This window comes from Miniopterus natalensis, chromosome 11, assembly GCF_054644295.1.
Source record: "Miniopterus natalensis isolate mMinNat1 chromosome 11, mMinNat1.hap1, whole genome shotgun sequence".
In the NCBI taxonomy this organism is placed as follows: domain Eukaryota; kingdom Metazoa; phylum Chordata; class Mammalia; order Chiroptera; family Miniopteridae; genus Miniopterus; species Miniopterus natalensis.
In genome coordinates this window covers 50,519,317-50,535,497 of record NC_142091.1, presented here as the reverse complement: position 1 = coordinate 50,535,497, position 16,181 = coordinate 50,519,317, and the positions used below count along the sequence as shown (strand labels likewise).

Below are 16,181 nucleotides of genomic sequence, written 5' to 3'. Positions count from 1 at the left end.
AAGAAACTGCAAAAATAATCAGAAAACAATAAAATTGCAATAACTAAATATCAATAATTACTTTAAATGTAATTTAGTATGAACAATTAATTATATACCAAGAAATGGGAAAACCTAGGGGAAATAGATGAACTTCTAGAAAGATACAACCTTCCAGGACTAAACCAGGAATAAAGAGAAAGTCTGAATCAATTACTAGCAATGAAATTGAAACAGTAATAAAAAACACACCAAACGAACAAAAGCCTTCACGAGTGATGTCCACTAAACATTTAAATACCTATCCTTCTCTAACATTTCAAAAAAATGGAAGAGGAAGAAAGAGTTCAACTCATTCTATGAGCCAGCATTACCCTGATACCAAAATCAGACAAAGAAAGGCACAACAAAAATATCTCTGATGAACATAGATGCAAAAATTCTCAAAACACTAGCAAACTGAATTCATTAAAAGATTATATACCATCATCAAGAGGGATTTATACCAGGGATGCAGGATGGTTCAATATCCATAAAACAATGTGATACATAACATCAACAAATTGATTAAAATCATAATCATCTCAATAGATGCAGAAAAAGCATTTGACCAAATTTAACATCTCAGCAATGTGGGTATAGAAGGAACTAACCCCAAAATGACAAAGGCTATATATGATAAGCCCACAACTAGCATCATATTCAATGGTGACAAGCTGAAAGCTTTTTCTTTAAGATCAGGAAGACAACATATAATTGAAATCATGTATTTCCCCACCTGGTACTTTTCAAATAGGGATATCAGGAATGGCAGAGCATCTGTCCTCCTATGTTTCCCCCTCTAATTTGATAAGGGAAAAAACCCAGTGTTCATGCTTAAAAGACAGCCATGATGTTTAATGTGCTGGGACATGAGGTGACAGGGACCAACAGACTTAAATTTATTCCAACCCTGAATTACGTTAATATACACTAACATATGACTTAATTGAAATGAGAATTTCTCTACTTGGAGATGAAGAAAAATGGTCTTCCAGTGCAGTTATTTTAGAAGGCTTTTCTATTTACATATAAGAACTAGGACTTGTAAACAACTCAGCTTCTGAACAACAAATCAATGAAAATACTTTAAAAAACATAATACTTGCCTCTCCCTCTTCCACTCTTAAACATGTATCGGTCGTAATATGCAACACTACAGACCGGATATTTGAAAATCAGTGGCCAAAGTGAAATTAGTTAAATAAAGCCCAATTAGTTTAAACCAAATTTTGTTAAATGTCACACATCTTTTCTACTATCCACTTACTTAGTATTTAACTATAGGGTGGGGCAAAAGTAGGTTTATAGTTGTAAGTATGCAAAAGAGTTTATTCTTATATTATTATTTATTGTGTTATTTTCCATATGAACTGTAGACCTACTTTTGCCCTACCCTGTATATTGGGTAGCACCTATTACAAAACAATGTGGGAATTAAGAGGGGAAAAAAGATAAACATTGGAGTCTAATATGAAAAATATTTCAGGATGTATAAACTAGAAATTATCTGTTCTAGTTGCTACACTCTTCTTTCAAAAGGACATAGAAATAATTTAAAAAACCCAACACATCAAATAATTAAGTATCTAGGTGTATAGTAGTTCAGTAAACAGGTTTGATTCAAGCCTCTGAACAGGTTACTAAGAAACATTAATATTTTGGGGCCAATTACTCAAAGTTCATTGACTAGCCCATAATGCAGTTTGTGTAAATCTGATGTACAAATCAACCACGTAAGAGTAGTAGATGACTGTAATCTTACTCTAACAGAACTAGCAATTCAATCAGAAAGCAATACTACATTTTAGGAATTAGATAATCAAAATAAAAAGCATTGGGATAAAATGAAGAGAACTTGTTTCAGCTTCTTGTTCAATAAGCCTGTTCCTCAATTTTAGATAATGAGGTTAAAGGTATCACAACCAAATATGGGAAACTGCTTTCTCTTTATTTAGGCCTTAGGAAAGAAAATTAATTTTGGTCACATATTACCTAAAAAACAACAACAAAATCCTCCAAAAAAACAAACAAAAAAACCCTTTTACATATTCCTAGATAGGACCAAATAATCAGAGAAATAATTTCTTCTGTATAACTTTGCCAAAAATTATTAAAAATTTTAACATTCAATGAAATTCAACTTATATAAAGACTGCTTGGGGTCATAGCATTCCAAACGTATGACAATTGTAACTCTATCCTAACAGGTGTGAAAAGTATTTGCTCTCATGTTGCTTTGGTCCGAAAGAATAGAGCTGAATCAGTAAGAGTATACTAAGTACCTAACCGTTTGCCAACATTAATTTAGCTTATTACTGGCAGCAGAAATATCCATGATGAATAGTTCTACTATAATGAAGTATAATAAAATAATTTTTTTCATGAACACATCACAGTACAGATAAACTTTTTATAAGAGAAAAATATGAACACACAAAAAAGCTACCATAAACAAAAGATAATGTCTCCCTCGTAACTATTTGAAGGGGTAAAACGGTGAGATTAGAGGTTTGATGATGCTAATATCAAAGGAAATTGAGTATTGTATTTATTTCTTATTTTATACAACTCTTACTCTTTACAAAATTGATTTTAGTCATGCCCATAAAAGTATAACCCATGGCATCTGAAAGCAAACACTCTTTGTAATTACTTAAAAGGGCCTTTTTAAAAATTATAATACAAAGGTCTGTGCTCTATAAGCAGTCCTCCACTGTGCATTATAACAATAAGGCTTACTTTTAATACAAAGACTAAGTGTTTGGGAGTTATGAACCACTGGATTTAACAAACATCATTTTATAGTTGCTTTTTGCATCTTTTTTGTTTTTGGGATCCTCCACTTCATCAGGGTGCTCAGTAGCCTGGAGTTCTTCAGCAGATTCTTCTTTCTCTGACTCTGAATCACTTTCAGAATCATCTGGACTTTCGGGATCAGGTGAATCATCATCATCATCATCTCCAGCCACATCACCTTCTCCATCATGATCTTCTACCTAAAAACACCAATCAACAGGCTCTTAAAGAAATATAATCAAGTACAAAAGCTGGAAAAAACCATTTCCTAGCCATTACATTAACAGTTTTAAGACTGTACTATGATCACAGGCTGCCAAAGGAAGAACTGAGGACTTGGGTATCTCCATGTGTTTTACATACTGGGACTTGAGTAGGATTTTATTTTAAGAAAAGGTTTTGAAGACCACTCACCTATGTGTCCCACCCTCTACTTTGTTCGAAAGGGTGAGACAACTTTATTTAAGTAAATAAGGCAAGTTAACTTCTGATTCATGGAAATGTGGAAAAGTGTTTTGGATATCACAGTATCAATGTTTTGCATATTACATTACTTTGGAGTAATAAACCAGTAGTTATAATATGAAAAAAGATGACTTGGGAAACAACTGAGAGAATTCTCCCAAACCAGTACTGACATGATATATTTTATCTAACTTGAATGTTATTCATGCGTATTTAAGATGTCATAGTGGAGACAAACACACACAGGGTAAAAAAAATAATGACAAAAACAAATGTGGGGAGAAGGTGAGTAAAAAATGTAGTGATGTGTTCAAACTTAAGCAACTGTCAACTTAAAATAAGACTACTATAAACACAGCTTGGTATATATGAAATACATGGTCACCAAAACTCTGTAAGAGATATACAAGAAATAAAGAGAAAGGAATCCAAACATAACACTATATAAAGTCATTAACATATGAGAGAAGAGAGCAAGAGAATAAGAAAGGAACAGAGAACTATAAAAACCAACAAAACAATTAATAAAATGACAATAACTACATACTTTAAATGGACTAAATGCTCCAATCAAAAAACATAAGGTAGCTGAATGGATAAAAAAACATGACCCATTCATATGCTGCCTACAAGAGTCCCACTTCAGATCAAAAGACACACATAAAGACAAACAAAATTGGTAACAGACCAATTACTAGTAACAGAATGGAATCAGTAATCAAAAAATTCCCAACAAACAAAAATCCTGGCTTCCAGAGGTGAATTCTACCAGACAAAGAAAAATATCTATTCTTCTCAAACTTCCAAAAGAACTGAAGAGGAAGGAAAGCTCCCAAACTTACTGTAATGCAAAAACCTTCAACAAAATATCAGTAAACTGAATTCAGCAATACATTCCAAAGATCATATACCACTATCAAGTGGGATTTACTCCAAGGATGCAATGTTGGTTCAGTGTCCACAAATCAATTAACATGATAAACCAGGTAAACAAAATGAAAGATAAAAATTATATGACCTTATCAATAGATGCAGAAAAAGCATCTGACAAAAATCCAACATCCATTTATGATAAAAACTCTCAGCAACATGGGGAGAGGTAACTCAATAATAGAGACCATAAATGACACACCCACAGCTAACATACTCAATGTTGAAAAGTGAAAGCTTTTCCTTTAAGAACAGGAGGAAGACAAGGATGTCCACTAGCATCAGTTTTATTTGACATAGTACTGGAAACCCTGGCCACAGCAATCAGACAAGAAAAAGATAAAATTTCCATCGAAATTGGAAAGGAAGAAGTAAAACTCATTATTTTACTGACAAACTATATATAGAGAACCCTAAGGACTCCACCAAAAAACTATTAGAACTAATAAATGAATTCAGCAAAGTAGCAAGATGCAAAATTAATATTCAGAAATTAGTTGTATTTTTATATACCAATGAACTATTAGGAAAAAAACTAAGAAAACAATCCCATTTACAACTGCATTGGACAGAATAAAATACCTAGAAATTTAATCAAGGATGTAGAAGATCTGTGTGCTCAGAAAACTGTAAGACATTGCTGAAAGAAACTGAAGACACACATAAATGGAAGGCTATCCTGTACTTGTGGACTGGAAGAATTTAATAATTAAAATGTGCTCATTACCCAAAGCAATCTACAGATTCTTTGAATTCCCTAACAAAACACCAACAGTATTTTTCACAGAATAAATAATCCTAAGATTATATGGAACCACAAACAACCCTGCACAGCGAAAGCATATTGAGAAAATGCGAAGTTGGAGGTATCACTCTACCTAGCTATTGTAATCATAACAGCATGGCACTGGCATAAAAACAGACACATCATGAAACAGAATAGAGATCCCAGAAATAAACCCATACCTGTATGGTCAATTAATCTATGACAAAGGAGGTGAAAATATACTATGGGTTAAAGATAGTCTCTTCAATAAATGGTGTAGGAAAAACTGAACAGATACATTAGACCACTTTCTTATACCATATACAAAAACAAACTCAGAATGGATTAAAGATTTAAATGTAAAACCTGAAACTATAAAGGAAAACATAGGCAGAAATCTTTTAGATACTGCTCTTAGCAATATGATTTTGGATATGTCTCCTCAGGCAAGAGAAACTAAAGAAAACAAATGGGATTACATCAAACTAAAAAGTTTTTGCAGGGCAAGAAAACCATCAACAAAAGAACCTCCTAAATGCAAGAAGATATTAGCCAATGACATACCCAATAAGGTGGTTAATATGCAAAAATATAAGGAATTCATACAACTTAACACCAAAAATAACATCTGATTAAAAAATGGGCAGAGTACCTGAATAGAGAGATGTCCAAAGAAGACACATAGAAGGCCAAAAGACATCAAAAGATGCTCTGCATCGCTTATCATCAAGGAAATGCAAATTAAAATAACAATGAGATTATCACCTCACACCTGTTAGAATGGCTATCATCAATAAATCAACAAACAAGTGTTGGTAAGGATGTAGAAGAAAGGGCACCCTTATACACTGTCGATGGGTGGAAAACTCGTGCAGCCTCTATGGAAAACAGTATGGAGGTTCCTCAAAAAATTAAAAATAGAACTACCAAATTATCTAGCAATTCCACTTCTGGGTATTTATCTGAAGAAATCCGAAACACTAACTTGAAAAGATATATATGTACCCAACCCCTATTTTCCCTGCAGCATTATTTACAGTAGCCAAGATATGTAAGCAACCTATGTGTAAACCAACAGACAAATGGATAAAAAAGAATGTGGTTCATATACACAATGGAATATTATTCAGCCATAAAAAAGAATGAAACCTTGCCATTTGCCACAAAATGGAAGGACCTAGATGGTATTATGCTAAGTGAAATAAGCCAGACAGAGAAAGAGAAATACCATATGATTTCACTTATATGTGGAATCTAAAAAACAAAACAAATGAACAAATAAAAGAAACAGAACTGACAGATACAGAGAACAAACTGATAGCTCCCAGATAGGAGGGGGTAGGGAGGATGAGTACAAAACGTGAAAGGGATTAAGAAATAAAAATTGCCAGTTATAAAAATAGTCTTGAGTATGTACAGTAGAGCATAGGGAATATAGTCAATAACACTGTAATTATTATGTATGGTACCAGATGGGCACTACACTTAATGTGATCATTTTGTAAGGCATATAACTGTCTAATCACTATATTGTATACCTGAAACTAATATAACATTTTACGTTAACTATAAGTGAAAAAAAGGTGCCCTAGTGATTATCTAAGCAGAATTTACAAAAACTTGTATCAGAATATTTATAAATCTCACAAAAATATCTCATTATCTACAAAGACCTAGTTGGGCATATAAAAATATTTAAACTAACTATAAAAACTATATCAAATTGAAAATTATCTTCCCATTTAATGAAAATACATTAATGACTACCTCACTGAAGCCAAGTCCACAATGTCTTCGATATCTTCCTGACAATTTACTGTCCATACTTTGCTGGTATTGAGACTCCAGTTCTTCATTAATTTTCTTGTCTTCTTCCCCTGCATGTCCAGGGTACTTTGGTTATGTTTCAGTCAAATTAATAAAAATATTTGATTACACAAAAAAACCCATAAAACAGATGCTATTATAATCAGGGCTGATTTCTTGAACTCTGACTTATTTTACAGTTAATTTTGTGGATGGGTTTGTATACCATAGGACACAATGAACATAAAATAATTGGAATATATATTTATGATTACTTCTTTAATAGCTAACCCTTTGAACTAAAAAAGCATTTACTGAAGATAAAGAGCTTATATTTCCCCAATTATAAAGAGCTTATATTTCCCCACACTAGACACAAGAGTCTTTGAAAGAAGTGCCAGAAGTTCAGATACTGCGAATATTACTAAGAACTCTAGCTATTATATGTTTTAGCTTATTTATAGTCTAATAACTGTTTGCCTGAAAGTGCATGTTTTCTTCTAGTTACATAAAACCTTCAAACAAAACCTTCTGTATTGGAACAGAAATAATGAAAAGACATGCAATCTTGTTAGAGAATGGTTAAATAAAATGACCTTTGTAATGCCTCTCCTTTATGCCTTTCCTTACATATCAGTTTATTGAAGTGACATAAACGTTTTTATTTTATCATGCAACATTTGACATATATTTTTACATATATACTGTTGTATGTAGTTATTAAGCAGAAAACTAAACAACTACCTGTGAACTTAATATGCAAGAATTAGAGGTCACCAATACAATTAAAGCTTTCTGTGCATGACATTTTAATTTGTAAATATAAGAGGAATTTCACATTTTATCACAAATGTTGGTGCTTTTCATTATTGTTATTCATAAAGCTCCCAGTTTTAAAAAGCAGTTGAATATATTTCCATTCTGCAAAGCTTGGGGACTCTTAGTATTTTGTAGCAATGCAAATCAATATGAAATTATTTAATACCAAAAATATAAAATAACTATTAACTTCTAAAATGTGCTACATATTCTAGGCCAGTATAATGTTAATTCAAATCCAAATCCATTTTCAGTTTTTATTTAAAAGTTTTTCCCCCACAATTTTTTTTGTTAATTTCTTCAGGTTTTGCAATGACTTAGTCCTTCAAAGATTTCAGAGCAAACTAGTGAATAAACTATAAACCAGTATAATATGCCAATTAGAACATTATATGCTAAATAACTTATAAAGTAAAAAATATATCAATTCACTACATACTACAGTTGGCAAGATGAGACATAAAACCTTATTACAATTAAAGTATATGTTGTGAATCCGTAAAAATGAAGACAAAAAGGGTCAGTTTTTTGGTTAGAACACCATATTGATGTATACTCTTAAATCTTTTAAAAATCAAAGTATATACTAATTGTTACATAATATATGTAACATGTTTACATATACTACATACATTTCCAGTTCTAATGTTTTAAATTATAAACACAATTATACCTAGAAGTTAGAATATACCGAAATATGTACAAATATTCCATATTCCAAATTTAGCTCCTTCACTTTAATTATGTTTTAAGTTTCTTACCTGTTCGGAAGTGAGATGTTGATTTGTGATCTCCTATAACTAGACGACCAGTATGTTCTTTCTGTAAGGAGGCAGAAAATGTATTAGAATCTGAGACCACTAATCTAACATAATTATTGAGCGCCTACTAAATGCCCAACACTATTCCAGGCTTCTGGAATACAATGTAGAAAAAAGATTAAAGGCCGATTAAATGAATTGCTTTAATTTTCCCATCTTCTCTTTCTGGTGCCTCAGGTGTATCTTATGGAGATTGCAACTGAGACTATTTAGCTAACTAAAAATGAAATAGACTGATAATGAACAAAGTGAAAGATCTTTAAAAATATAAAAAATGAAAATCATTATTACTATTGACACATCACACTCAAATAGCTAGCTCATTAGTATGTGGCTGCAATGAACACCCAATCTCAAACTGTCAAAAACAGCAATTTAAAACAATCTAGTTCTATAAAATAAAAAAATAAATCTGATTCAAAGTTACCAACTGATCTGGCTACATAATCATTCGTAATTTATCAGTTGCAATCCATTCTTTATGGTTCATATTCAGTTTCACAAGGTAAAGAAATAAATTGATCACTAAGATATAGAGTGACTTTGCAAAGCAATCTTAATCATCTGTGAAGGTACAGTAAATAACAAATCTTTCTATTGTGAAAGGATGACAGACACATTCTCCATAACCAAAGATACTACTGAAAGCTTCAAGCATTAATGCTTATTACCTTACATGCCATTAACACATAAGCAAATCAATAATTCAATATGCTATTTCTTTAGATTGCAGAAAATACATCAAGAAGATCTGAATGTATAACGGCACTGATCTATTCATACTTTCTCAGCTAGTTCTCTCTGTGACCAATGAAATACTCATGGTAGCTGGCTAGGATTAAGTATATACTTTGTGGTCACAAACCAGAACAAATCTAACCAGCCTACATAAAAGATCTAAGCTACAATCTTTGCCTTGCTAGCAAAGAATTTAATGTATGCTAAACAGTCCATTTACTGGTAGCCAAATTTGTTTTTCAATTGTTCAATCTGTTCCCTCCCACTTTTATCAATATAATTGACTACTGGTAGCTAAATTTCATACATTTTGTTAGGGTGTTCTTCTTAAGTATTTGAGGAGCTTTCATTCTACTAGGTTGAGCATGACCCCTAAATGATTACCTACTTTATATATACTTAGTAAATCTTTTATTTGCATGAACCTAGGCAAACTTCAAACTACTTTCTATCACAAATTACAAATTATGGAAAACCTGGATTAATAAACTACACAAATGGTTCCTTTGTATAGGTCTTCCTGTTTTGTATGGTCTCTCCCTACCCTCAACACCACTGCTGTAGTCTGGCTAACTCCTCATTCTTCCATATTCAGATCAATTCTATTTCTGGAAAGGTTTCTTATACAGCTAAGCCAAGGTTAGCTACCCTTGTCTGTGATTCCACAGCATTATGTGTATAGCTCTTTCACAGAAATTCTAATTCCATATTGTTATTATCTAAGTTTCCTCCATTACACCATAGCTCCAAACATGTGTTATTGCTTTACATGATCCCCCTCCCCCAGAACCTAGTACAGTACCTGGCATATAGCAGTCAGTAATTGTTGGTAAAACTAAAATGCGGAAATATATTTCCATATTAATAACAAAAAGAAAAAGCGGAATCTCATTTTAAGGATCTTAAAGGAGGGAAAAGTCTTCCTATTTCTTTCACATTACATTTATAGGAAGGCTATTGGCACAATGTTACAAAAATAAATTTACTTGCTGACAAAAAATTAAATATCTAGAGATCACTGTATTTGCATATAAAAATGAATTGCTAGGAACAAGAGTTTATTCCAATTGGTGATGCTTTCCTGGCACCTACATTTTGCATCTTCTATTATGTTAATCAAAACAAAGGGATTTCACAAAAACATATCAAGTATTTTAAAAATCAGGGGTAAAGGTTATTCCCTTGGTTACTGCTTCAAGGGCTGAAAGGAGCTATATGACCTACCAATTGGTCTATCCAGAATACCTTGTATTAAATCACCAGTCTAACAAATGGCAAATCACAAACTTTAACAACATCTTTCTTTCATAGGAGTCTCTTCAAACCAAATTTTTTTTTCTATATAATCTCTAAACCTACTGCCCAGAGGCAATAAGAATCCTAAGAAATAGTAAAAGTTTTAAGCGCTCGGTTTGGTCAGCTATATTCTCCAAAGCCTAAAATAATCATGCAGAACAGGGAAATGGGATCCAAGTATATTTAGTTCTTCTCACTTAACATACACAAAAAACGACATTATTTTCACAGGAAAGATAAAAATGCATACTATCTGATGCTTACCTTTCCTGCGCCCATAAGTCTCAAGAACTTTTGTTTTCTTTCTTCATTACCTAAGTCTGCTGCCTCCCAATTGCTAGATCCAAGCTGGAAAAGAAATTTGCCTATTAATTTTTTTTGCATAATAATAAATATTAAAAGATTTAAAGCCTACCAGTAAATCTTGTTTTTCCCTGTCAGTTTTAACTGTAAACAGGGCTCATTCTTACTTAAGAAATTAAGCACATGTATCATAAATATACAGCCAGTCCCCAACTTATGATGGTTCAACTTAAGATTTTTTAACTTTATGATGGTGTCAAAGTGATACCCATTCAGTAGAAATTAGCCAGACAAAGCTATGATGTTTGGTAAGTTAGGTTTGCATTTTTGACTTAACGGTATTTTCAACTTATGATGGGCTTTATTGGGATGTAACCACATAGGAGGAGCATCTGTTTTCCTTTTGTTACCTCAAGGCAGAAGCTTTCAGTTCTTCTGCAGCCAGAGAGTTTAGTTCTCAAGTTTGTTTCTATCAGAATCATCTGGAGGGCTTGTGAGAACACCCCAGGAGTTGCAGATTCAGTAGGTCTGAGGTGGGTGTCATGGATTTCATTTCTAACAAATTCCTAAGTGATGCTGATGCTGTTCATGTGGGCAACTGCATGTTAAGACCTACTGTGCCAGAGCCTTATTAAACTCTAGAGACCTAGTACTTTGAACCCAGAAGGCTGCCAAAGTTGTTAGTTGAACTATTTGGCTTTAGTGATATTCTAAAGGGCAGTTTAACACCAGAATCTACTGGACCTAATTTTAATTTTTCAATTTCTTTTTGAGCAGTTCTAGTTTTTGTAAGGATTGATATGTTATGACTTTCATTCTTTCTTAAAGGTCTTCCAAAGAACAAAGAGAAAATTTACTTATTTTTTAAAAGGACAGAGTAACGCATTCTATCTTATAATTATCAAATGGGCCAAATCAATATCAAATATTGAACTCTTTGATAAATCTAAGAAATATTATAGAATACCAATGCTAGTTTTCCCTATATCTTGAAACAAATGTAATAATTACTTCATTTTAATTCATCAATTATTCCCAACTATGCTAAAAATGACTAAAATAATAAAAGAGAAAATGGTAGAAGAGTTTTCTCATATGTTGTTCAAAGTATTGCATCATCTTTCAAGAAAACATCACCCCTCTGTTGATCACTTTTGGCTTTCTTTGGATACAGTTGATAATTCAGAATTTTTTCATTTCTACCCATAACTGCAAGTAGGTAAAAAATTGAAAACTGACAAGGTATTTCACAATTATTACACAAATAAGTAGTTGAATGCAAAATGACAGGTGATGGCAATATTAACTGTATATGCAAAAATCTTATGACTACTAGTCTTTGGATGATGAAATACTAGATAACTTTTCTCCAACCCAGAAATCAACGATAGACAAAGAAAAAAAAAGAAATGTAATACTCTCATCCAGAGAGTCACTCAACAGGAAGGACTTCATCCTGCAATATTCTGCTACAATAGCCTGGACCATCCTGTTTTTCTAAAAAGATCTGTGACTGCTTCATTTCATCTTTTATGATATCTGTACACCAAAACTTACTTGATATGGTTTTTAAGTGGACAAATGATGAAGGCAGGTGTGTATACAAAGGTGACTAGAAGGAACGTAGAAATGAAAACATTCATTGATCATTCTAATTGAGTCTATAATCTAAAAATGAAAATGTTTCACAATTATGGAGCAAAGATGACAACCCCCTTTTCAACACAAAAGTATAAGCAATCAAACGTTTTAAATAAATTTAAGTAGTATATTTTGATGATGCAAATGTAAGAACTAGAATAAGTTCATAATAAAGCTAAAATCTATTAGATATAGGTTTGGAATCTGAAATTGTATGTTCCAGTTTCACACATGACAACTGATAAGCAGCTGTAGTCAGAGGATGCTAATAATTTTGAGTATGTATATCATGCAAAAGTAGAATACAAATTTGGTTTGTTATGGTGAAATTCTTATTAGAATTTCTCATGACGGTGATTTTCACTATCCCTTTATTCTTACTTCTGAAAATTATTTGTAAAAAAGACTAATAGAATAAAAAAGAAACAATGGCCATTTCTTCTGGGCATATGAGAATTAAAACTATCTGTACTATATGGACAGTCATGGCTCTTCTAAATTCCTTTTGGTAGGGGGCTTACATGCTCTCATGACTTTGGCTACTGAAGTTCCAAATTTCTGCTTCTTTCCATCTAACAGCTCATCTTTTCACAGACCAGTTAGTTCTTAGCTATTTCTGGTTCAACAGAGTTAAAAAAAAAAAAAAAAAAAGTATAAAGTACTAGTGAAACTTAAGTTTTGACTCCCACTAAATTAACTTGCTCTCTGGGAACCTAGACCTGGCATTTAACTTCTTTTCATTCCTTATCGACACAGAGAGGCTTCTTTAAAAGACTGTCTTAATAACAACACCTAAAAACTGCCTAATGTTTTACAACTTACAAACTGCTTTCACTTACAATCTCTCAAGAGTCCATTTAATAAATAAGGGCAATGAGGCAAAGAGGGTAAGGGACTTGCTTCCATCCTCTGGCCTTAAGTCCTCTGCTCTTTCTACATCATACTGTACATGATCAAATGAGATAGAATATGTGGAAGTAGTTTATGAACTAGTTATAAAAATATATAAAATTAGGTTAAAAACAACTGTCTAAAAACCAAAACTTTCCCAAACTCTATTCAAAGAGCAAGTGTATTCAATGTCTTTACATAAATAACCTTATCATTTACAATTTATAATCCTAATTTTTTTCAATCATGAAGTCCTCTAGTTCTTCCTTTCAAAGACCTTAGCATACAACAGCAAGTACCTTGCCCAAGTGCTACATTCTGAATAGCACATGGGTGCCCTGACACATTCTCAGAGGTTCTCCACTGGTGACTAAAATTAACCTCCCCACCCCCCACTCCCTAAAAGATAGCTTTCATTTCTCCACTCTAATTAAGCCAATGAAACCATTTTTAAGCTGTCTATATACTATAGAACTGCAATCAATTTACCTCCAATAATACCATAACAACTATATTGGAATTCACTTCTAACATTGTCTGCATTTTCCTAGAGTTGGATTCCGTGATTTAACATCTACTTTTAGTATCTTTTTAAATGTTTTGCAATCCCCATTTAACGTATGAGGTCAGTGGGCAAAGAAAACTTCAATTATCTTTTACAGGCAATGTATGTTCATTACACTGTTGACCAACTACATCTTACAATTAGTAATTTTCTACAATTTAGATGTCTATTTAAAAACATTTTAAATGTTTTCCATATATTAAAATATTTTTAAAATAAGTACTTAAAAGATAACTCCCAAATACCAGCAAAAATAAAATTCATATGAAAGAAACTGACTGAAAAAAATTATTATCAAGGGATAGGTTACTGTATTGAACTATAATATAAAATTAGCAATATAATCAATTTTAGGGAGTGTGTGATTTGCAACTCTAATGATCACCTTCAAAAAGAATGCTTATAGAACTGGAAAAGGGCTTAAAGGTCACCTAGTTTCAACTGATCTCATCAGAAGCTGCAGAGACTTAATTACTTAATCCCTTTAACTTTGTGTTAAATTACTTAGTATCACCAAGACTTTTCTGTCAAGCTAAAAGTGTATGTCTCTGTGTCTAGTAAAGCAGCTGCCTAACAGTCTAGCAATCAACTCACAGTTAAATACCAGGAGGAAAACAATGTAATAGCTTTTAAAATGGCACCCAGGTTACTCACAAGCCTACATAAATTCATGTCATGTACTGGATTACCGTATCAACAAGAAAAGATCTAAAAGCCAGTTGTAGGGAGGAACAGAGGGCATGAATAAATCTCACTATAACTATTCATCCTCAAATCTTTACTGATTACTAATTTTTCCGCAAAGCTAAAAGAGCCTTATTATTCTGGACCTAACCCTTCCACCCATCCAGAGTGATGGGTCTTAACCATTAAGTCGTTTGCTACGAAAGATGCACTAGTAGTATTCAGTGAGCCTTTTATGGTTCACAAAATAAGATGCTATGAAAGGCACTGAACTGCACTATAGATAACAAAAAATTCTATACATTCAGAAGTTGACAGTGCTTTAAACAGTAAGGGAAAGAAAACCAGACGTTATCTTCACCATCCTTAAAGATGACCTACCATGCCATGCCCCCTCCCCCAAACTTCCCCATCAACCTTCCCGTGGCATTTATTTACCCATTGTAAGAAGGACCTAGTTTTAAGTTTATTGGCTACTGCAGTCTTCCTGACAATGAGCTAGGAATTGGGGCAGATATAAAAAAGGCCTAGGATAAGCACATACTTATTTATCTTTGAATTTTCAACACCTGGCATAGCAGTAAATATTTAATATGTTACTTTAAGGAATGAATGGTTTGCTATTTAAACTGACATGCTGGCAGGGTAGAAAAGGGGGGAAGGAGGGGGGAGGGGGAAGGAGGGGGGAGAGGGAGGAGGGGGAGAGGGAGGAGGGGGAGAGGGAGGAGGGGGAGAGGGAGGAGGGGGAAAGGGAGGAGGGGGAAAGGGAGGAGGGGGGAGAGGGAGGTACTTGACATCAAAACGAGCTTCTAGGTCTCAATGTCTTAGACCTCACCACCTTGCGCCATAACAAATTACTCCCCTGGTACAATTTGTCCATTCAATACTGTTCTAACTTTTAACAGTAAAGTTTAACTGTTAACAGTTCACTGCAAAAATAATCCCGGCCGGAACATTTACTCAAATTGCACGAATATCTTGACACTGTCACAGGAACATTTTAAGCCTAAAACAGGGAGGGTCTTCCCGTCTCTATCCTGAGCAGAAAGGCCCGATCAAGAGGCTTCATCAGCCTCGGAAGAGGCAAATATGATCTCCTGACTACGCTTTCACTTCTCCACTGTCCGGGATTCCCTTCCTCTATCCCACTTCCTACGCAGGCCTCTGGCTCTTAGCGTGCGGCCTTCATCAAACCTTCCGGCTCTAATTCAATAGGGAGACATTTCCCATTCCTCTGGGTCCCCCACCCTCCCTCCCTTTTTGGGCCACTTCAGGCTCTTCCTCCTTCTACACCCACCCTTCCCGGTCTACCCCAACCTTTAGTAGGCCTCAACCCTCAGCCGTTTCCGCCATTGTTATTTACATCGTCGTCTGGGGAGGCTGAACGCTTCACCCCGTGCGGATGGGACTCCCTGGCAGCACTCATCGTTGCGGGGACCCCGACTGCCAATGCCAAACGGACTCGCTGTTCTCCTCAGCCGCGGTACCAGCAGCCTGCAACCTGCCTCCGGAACAAGCAGCGCCACTCCAGAACGCAGAGCCCCTCGGGCCTTCTCTGCCACAGTCGTCACGCCGCAGCCGCTCGCCACCCCGGAGCACTCTGGGAGTTGTAGTTTTCTGGCTGACTCCATACCGGCTT

At 34.1% G+C, this 16,181-nt stretch overlaps 1 protein-coding gene across 1 annotated transcript; it reads right to left on the bottom strand.

The window, feature by feature from the left end:
- Positions 1 to 1,948: 1,948 nt before the first annotated feature.
- Positions 1,949 to 16,017, bottom strand: C11H11orf58 (chromosome 11 C11orf58 homolog). The gene is made up of 5 exons (XM_016225167.2): positions 15,906 to 16,017; positions 10,723 to 10,806; positions 8,365 to 8,425; positions 6,746 to 6,855; positions 1,949 to 3,017 (listed from the first exon to the last, which is right to left on the bottom strand). Exons 1-5 carry the CDS (start codon positions 15,966 to 15,968, stop codon positions 2,790 to 2,792), a joined length of 546 nt encoding a protein of 181 aa, XP_016080653.1. The 5' UTR covers positions 15,969 to 16,017; the 3' UTR covers positions 1,949 to 2,789.
- Positions 16,018 to 16,181: the final 164 nt, after the last annotated feature.